Source organism: Apteryx rowi, unplaced genomic scaffold (genome assembly GCF_003343035.1).
Source record: "Apteryx rowi isolate R43461 unplaced genomic scaffold, aptRow1 scaffold_2238, whole genome shotgun sequence".
Lineage (NCBI taxonomy): Eukaryota > Metazoa > Chordata > Aves > Apterygiformes > Apterygidae > Apteryx > Apteryx rowi.
The window spans coordinates 1-7,224 of record NW_020448573.1 but is presented as its reverse complement, the minus strand read 5'-3'; the positions used below and the strand labels follow the sequence as shown (position 1 = coordinate 7,224).

Below are 7,224 nucleotides of genomic sequence, written 5' to 3'. Positions count from 1 at the left end.
TATTTGGAAAAGTGAACAAACAAAGACAAGTGGTTTGTGGACGTGCTTATTTCTGTACCCGTTTTCCTTCCTAGGAACAGCCCACCTTAGCTGAAGTGTGACACGTCTTTAAGCGCCTCCCACGACACAGCCAGGGCATGGCAAGCTGGCAAGAGATTCTCAGAAAAGCAGATCATTTAAGCAGCTGTGTAGTCCTCCCATCTTCCTCCTGCCTCACAGATAAGAAAGGGCTGGATCTGAAGAGGCAGCAAAGAAAGCCAATCTTGAGAGCTGAATCATCTCATTTCAGTGTCTAGCTTAAATGATCCAGAAAACCAGGCCTGCTCTGCTCCACGCTCAAGATTTAGAAGACAGACTAGAAACATTAATGGTAAGAAAATGGTGGAGAGAAGCTTGTGGTTTTGAATGCCACTATCTCCAGAACAAGACCTTTAGGGGGAGAGACAGGAAGGAATTAAAACAATACATTATAAATTTTCCCTTCTGAACTGCCTGTGTTTTGTAAAGTTCACTAGGACTGTGCATTGCAGCATTGCAGTTGCTGGATGTTGAACTAGCTGGCAAATGATGTAATAAAGAAGAGATCTTTTCAGGGGAGTGACTTAAATATTTCCTATTATTTTCATTTAATTAACTTGCAGTCTTGAAGTCACCACTGAAGAGAGCCAGCTTTCAAAGTGAGCACTGATGTGCCAAGGGTGGTACAAAAAAATTCACTGTCAGTAGAGAACACAGGTATCTGTGGAAAAAGAAACATTCAGTAACAGTTCAGATCGCTGAGCAGCAGAGGGCTCCAAGGCAGGCGAGACCCGGGGGCCGCCCGCCCGCCGACCCGGGCGCTGACCGGCCGCCGCGCGCAGCCGTATCCCCCCCCCTCCCCCCGGCAAGCGGCGGGTTAAACCGAGCGCGCAGGCGCCCTGCGCGGCCGTGCTCTGCCCCCCGATTGGCTCGCGGCGGGCTGCTCGGATTGGCCAGCGGCGGAACGAGCGCCGCGGGCGTTACTCGGCCCCGCCTCGCTCCCTGGCTGCGGAGATCCGCCGGGGTTGTGTGCGGCTCGGCACAGGGCTCCCCTTGCTAAGTTAAGCGGGCTCCGCGTGGAGCAGCAAGTGGATGGGAGACCGGAGGGGGCCGTTTCACCCCCCGCCATCATCCTCTATGCCCCGGGGCCGCGCTGATGCGGTAAGTGAGTGGGAAGCCCTGGTGGACCCAGCAGACCCCAGTGCTCTGCTTGCCCTGCCAGGGGGTGGCTGAGATGTCCCTGGTGTCAGGCTACCAGCCAGGTGCTTGGTGGCTTTGACACATGTGTTGACCCAGGCACCTCCTTGCTTTATTGGAAATGTGTCTTTTCCAAATCTCGTGCCTGTTTTCACAGGGACACCTCTTTCTACCACCAAGGCCACATTAGATGTACTTTTTTTGCCTTGTAACGGATTCAGTGGGGGCGTATCAGGCTCGTGTGCCTTTAGGAGGGGCGCACCGGGCACCTCTAGCTGCAAACCCAAAGGGCGCCGCAGGCCACCGAGGGGCTTGCACGTGAGGTGGTGCCTCATGGCCCAGCAGCCATGGGGTTACCATCAGGTGCCACGCGCAGGACATGAGCTGAGACAGCCCAGGTTTGGCCACTGTCAAGATGCTGTGGGAAGAAGGACATCTTGGGGAGAAGGACATCTCGGGACAGTGCCCAYGTCATCTCTCCTATATTTGCTGCCCTTCCAGTGACATGTTTTGGGGAACATTGTTGAAGAATCACAATGGATCTAATTAGTGACAAGAGGTTCAAAAGTAAGCATTAGAAAATAGTAAGATGCCAATCCTGAAGGCCTTTGTGCATGGTTGCATCAGGGGGACTCGCTCCGGCCTCCTGGTCCAGCTGTTCAACCTGCTGAAAACCCGCCTGCAGCCTCTGCAGCCTTCTGTGCACAGATCGGGGGGAAGGGTTGTGTGAGCACCGTCAGAGGCTTCTTCCTGGTGTCCTGGCCAGGGCGTAGCGTTCAGGATTGTAATTCAGATGCTGAGAGTCTTTCCGAAATGGAGGTTTGTTTTTATAGCATGGAGAAGATTCAGTATTTTGCCCCAGAGGAGTGAAGATGGTAGCTCTGGTGAGCTCTGCCAAGATGTAGCTGCAGCATCTGTTGATAGTCATCTGAGAGTGCCATGTTTGCTGGACTGGGTGCYGGGCAGTTTAACTGGGTGTCAACTGTGGTCTGAAAAATCCTGTGCAACTGCCATGCAACCTTTTCATGTGCATGTAACTGCTTCCATTTGCCAGGTGCAGTCAACCGCTGTGAAGGCAGCAAGCTCGGCCGTCTATGGGAATCAGTGCTAAGGACTTTCCAGGGGAAGTGCATGGAGCAGGAGAAGTTGCAGTGAAAAAGCAGATATGTTAAAATTTGTTCTAAGGCATGTTGGAGGTTCACCATGTGTTGTAGCAAAACTGCAAGTTCCTGGCACTGAATGAGAGTGGGGACTGTAGTCCTGATTTCGTTCTAGTTCACACATTATACAGAAAATGTCATGCCACACCCCTGTTTTTTAGGCAAGGAATATAAGATGGGACAGAATTCACCCTGAGATTTTTAAGTTTCAGTTTTATGCAATGCCCATCTAATTATAGCATTTTTCTTACTTTATCTTCTTGAAGGATTGTTTTAAAAGCTGAGGTAGGTTGGAACTCAGTTGTGCCCTAGGGCACTGCCGTTTCGGCCATCACATGGAGTGTGTACTAACATCTGTTTGGACGCGGTGGCCTCAGGGTGTGTACAGAACTTGTTGGCCTGTGTCTGGCACATAGATGACTGACTTGTCTACCTTTGCAGAGTGGAAGATTTGGCTATGGGAGTGAATATGGAGCTCTGAAGACTGTCTATCAGACAGAGGGGAATCGTGGCACGTTCAGCAGACTCACTGCAACGCTGCTGCGGGATGCTCCTTTCTCTGGACTCTGCCTGATGTTCTGCACGCAAACCAAAAAACTCACCCCTCAGGGTAAAGGCTGAACGTAAGGTGATGTGACAGAAAGTGTTCTTCTTGCCCTGCAGTAAACTGTCTGCRTGCTGTACTTACAGCCATCTACCTCAGTAGTTAAATTAGTCTCTTGTAGGGTTTTAGGTGGGGCATTGGCCTTTTACCTGTGAAATACTGTAGCCCTGGGTTAGTCCAGAACTAGCAACCAGAAGTGGTCTGTTATTAATTGTCTTTCATGGAGCAGTCTGATGCATAAGGTAGGTTAGTGAACAGTTGAGAGAGAGGTTGTGTTCAGCGGTGCTGTCTGCTGCTAGTTGTCTTGTATGCTGGGTAGTTTCCACTAAAATGGGGTTTCTGTGATGTTAGAATTAGTCGAACTGGCTGGGACAAGACTCTCATACAACCTTTCCTTCTCTGAGTTCCAGTCAAATTCAGTTCTTTGGCAGTGAGTCTTATTAACAGTTCTAACCTTTACCTTGTAGTCACTTTTCCTCCTGAAAAGTCTTCTCTGCCCTGCCTAGATTTTAACTTCTTTCAAACTCTGCTGTGGATTCTGTTATTCAGTAGCTTTTCACTGTGTTGTGCAGCATGAGTATTACTGCACTGCTCTGTGTCTGAGTGAGTTCCCTTTGCTTTCTGGCAGATCAGTTGGATCCAGCACTCATGCACCTGCTGAATTTTGGCAGTGGGATCTTTGTAGGAATCATGGCTTTACTGGCAACGCAGCCTGCTGATGTCATCAAAACACATATGCAGTTGTCTGTACCAAAAGTACCACAGAATGAGCCAAGCCATTGCCTTCCTCTGCAAGGTGAGGTGAAACTCTTCTAATATATTTGATCACAGCCTCATAGTCCCATCCCCTCGCTAGAAGCACATCTTTGCTAAGAAAGTTCTTGTCCTTGGAAGCAGGTGAACAAATGTGACTGTGCTAGACAATGCTCTTGCAGTCAGGCTAATTGGTGTAAACATTTTCAGAAGCTGAGGTGAGTCATGGGGGAATTGCTGAGCAAGCGCAGAGTGCACGAGCACAAAGGTGGGCATATTGTAGCAGGCAAATCTCCAGACAAACCTACCTCATGTTCCAGGATGGGTGTATGGCTTCACTTCAGTTCTGTCCATTCCACCTTAACTCTTACACTGGTAGTGATGAAAAGCACTTCGGTTATTTCATTTTAAATGTGTAAGCTTGTAGGAGCTGTTTGCATCCAGCTTACAGCTGCTGCCAACCCCTCTGGTTTATCAGTGTAGGCACATCTGTGATTACCATGCTGAGGCAAAGAAGGTTGCTTTAGTATGTGGCAGGAAATGACAATTTTAGAGAGAAACCAGCTACAAAACAATTCTTTGACCTTTGGACACTAAAGGGAAATGAGTGTCCGGATCTGTATCCAAGGAACTGGGTGAAGATGTACTCCAAACTCACCTTTCCTTGGAAGGACAGCTACTGTGGTGCATTTCTCCTTCACCCATGTGGGCATATTAGTGTATGCTGTTAATTGAGCGCAGGTCCAAGCCTTCTTTCAAAACCAGGCCCTTCCACCATCCCCATGTTCACAACAAGAACCTGAGATGCAGGCCTTAACTGGAAGCAAAGACCCTAAATGTGCTTGTTGCTTTAATGTGGGCCCAGGTTTRCACATGTATTCCAGTTGGGCCAGGCCTGATCTATCAGTGCACATCCTAGAAAGTTTCCTGTGGACTGGCCAGACTGGGCCCTGAAAGAGATCAGAATCAAGACTGCAGGGAATGTGGAGTTTGTCATGTTTAAGCTGGCCCTTTGCCTTGCTGTGTGAGGTGTGATCAGTTGGGTCCTAGAGATTCATGTCTCTTTCCTCTGGCCCAAAAGGGATTCGCAGCCTCTCTGGTACAAGGTGACAGGAGATCAGAGCTGGGTTCAGTTTCTCCAGATGCTGGGTTGTCTTGCTGATGAGGTGACTCCTGGCAAGGTGGTTTCTTCAATTATAAATCAAAATTGGCAAAGGCTGAAATGAAAGATCTGAATCTGAGCTTGGCAGCTTTGCTTTGGTTCCATGTTGAACTCAGTCTCTAAACAGGAGTCTGTTTGTTTGCATGTGGATTCTGGTCCACTTTGTCCTACCAGATTTTTTTTACTTCAGTACTGATAAATCTGTTTTTGAAAAACACTGAAGTGATTTTTGTAAATATGAATGAGCTCTAAAACAAGAATAAGTCCTTTTCCTAAAGTGACTTGAAATTGCTATTCTCTCGTCTCCTCTTTGTTGGGTTTGAGTGAGGCTTTCCCTGTCCTTTGTCATCCTGGCATACCTTTCCCCACTCACTGCTCTTCCTCTTTTAGTGAGTAGCACTGTGCAATTCCTAAGGTTCTTCCTAAGGGTTAAATACTGTGTGAAACAGCAGTGGAAACTGCTGTTTATCATGGCAAGCACTACAGGCTCAGAGAGCTGGAGAACCAAGTCCGGGATTACTGACCTGCAGAGTAAGGTGGCAACTGCATGAGTTGCTTTGAGTCTTTTATTTCTCTAGGCATGGGATCAATCCAGYGTACTATACTAGAAGCCCAAATTTGTTTGGGGCTTTCTGAATCTGTTGTGTGAAATGGATCTGTTTCTCATCTTGAGCTGTGGCAATCCGGGGCTGTGGATGGTGTCCTGCAAGATACTTCATAAATATTGTAGTTCCTGATGTAGCAATGGCAGAGCAGAGCAGTGTGCAATTTGTGCAGATAAAAACTGACATTCTTAAAAATGACTGCCAGGTGATAAATCTCAAATTAAGTAATCTCTGCATCAGAAGCATGAAATGCGGGAACACTTCAGCAGCTTTTATACCGTATACTCTTGCCTGGTCAAGTAACAAAGGAAGACCGAGAGAATCTGTTCTGACATGCCAGAATGTCTTAAAGTGTACTGGGTTTTGTTAGATTTTTCTTTGGAAAAGCTCTTTTAGTTTAGTTTCATTTCATTTTAGAAATTGTTTGCATTCTTCCCGTGCATGAGGACTTTTTTTTTATCTTGCACTGTTTAAACACAATTGGAGTTTTGGAACATTATCTAGGTTTGAGTGATGTGGATGTTCATGTGTCTATATAAAATATTTATCTGAGATTGTATTGTATATTGCTATTAAAAAACTATTGTGGTTGCCAGAATGAACTGTCATCTCTTCAGTGTTTCTTTCAAAAACAAAAAAATAGGAAGGAGGTGGGGAAGACGCTTAAGAAAGCAAAGGAAGCTAGCCAAGAGAACAGAACTGTTGGATGAGTTCAGAGCTAATACAGGGCAATGCGTATTCTCTTTCTCCCTGGGGCATAATATACAAAGGCTGTGCTAGTACAACCTAAATCTGCTTTGCCTAAATGGAAAAATACATAGCAATGGAGAATCTTGTCTTTTTCACAGCTTCCTCTGTCTGCCTGTTGTGTGTGAAGACTGATGGAATTTGAATCTCAGCACCAACTATCGAAATAGCAACCTTCGGACAGTCAGTTTTTGAGCACTCTCAGGAGACAAATTCTCTTCTTCAGTCTCTTGCCCACCACGTCTCTGCTACTCAGGCAATCTGATCTCAGCAGAGGACCAGAAATTGTGTCTGATCATTTCTGTCACCATGCCTCACGTGTCCATTTTGCGCTGGAGAAACGGGAGGGAAAAAAAGATGTAGCTGCTGTGATGCTGCCACAGTTTTTAAGAAGTGGAAGGGAACCGAAGAGTGACCAGCTGCTACCCATGAGAGGAAACGCTCTCTCCCCTTTGAAAGGAAAGGTACGTGTCCAAGGGAGAAGGGAGGACAAATGCCAGATAGGTGAGGTGTGGACAGCAGACGTGGGCGACCAGGTGGGTGGGCCACTGGCTTGTGATCAGCGGCACAAAGCCCACCTGACGGGCAGTGACTAGTGCTGTCCCCCAGGGTCAGTGCTGGGGCTGACACTGGTGAACGTGGGACCTAAGGGCTGGGCTGGTGGCACCGAATGCACCGTCCACAAAGGCTGTGGGTGGCTCCCGACTGGAGAGGGCAGGAAGGACGTTGCAGAGAAGGACCTGGGGGCGTCCTGGTGGACAACAGCTTGGACATGAGGCAGTGACACGCCCCTGTGGCAAAGCAGGCCAGTGGTGTCCTGGGCTGCATTAGGCAGAGYGTTGGCAGAAGGCTGGGGGAGGTGCTCCTGCCCCTCTGCTCGGCGCTGGTGAGGCCACACCTGGAGTGCTGGGTCCAGCGCTGGGCTCCCCAGTGCAAGAGAGACACGGGGCACCTGGAGCAAGTCCAGCGAAGGCCCAC

At 48.3% G+C, this 7,224-nt stretch overlaps 1 protein-coding gene across 6 annotated transcripts; it reads left to right on the top strand.

Moving 5' to 3' along the window:
- Nucleotides 1–100: 100 nt before the first annotated feature.
- LOC112965767 (mitochondrial glycine transporter-like) lies at nucleotides 101–7,177 on the top strand. Of its 6 annotated transcripts, none has more exons than XM_026065102.1 (4): nucleotides 101–370; nucleotides 2,817–2,985; nucleotides 3,608–3,775; nucleotides 6,348–7,177. In XM_026065102.1, exons 1-4 carry the CDS (start codon nucleotides 302–304, stop codon nucleotides 6,389–6,391), a joined length of 450 nt encoding a protein of 149 aa, XP_025920887.1. In that variant the 5' UTR covers nucleotides 101–301; the 3' UTR covers nucleotides 6,392–7,177. The 6 variants fall into 6 exon arrangements, 2 of the variants coding, with proteins under 2 accessions (XP_025920887.1, XP_025920886.1); XR_003253387.1 differs by lacking the exon at nucleotides 101–370 and adding an exon at nucleotides 1,027–1,179 and having other exon boundaries at nucleotides 3,613–3,775; XR_003253386.1 differs by lacking the exon at nucleotides 101–370 and adding an exon at nucleotides 1,027–1,179 and having other exon boundaries at nucleotides 2,817–2,998.
- Nucleotides 7,178–7,224: the final 47 nt, after the last annotated feature.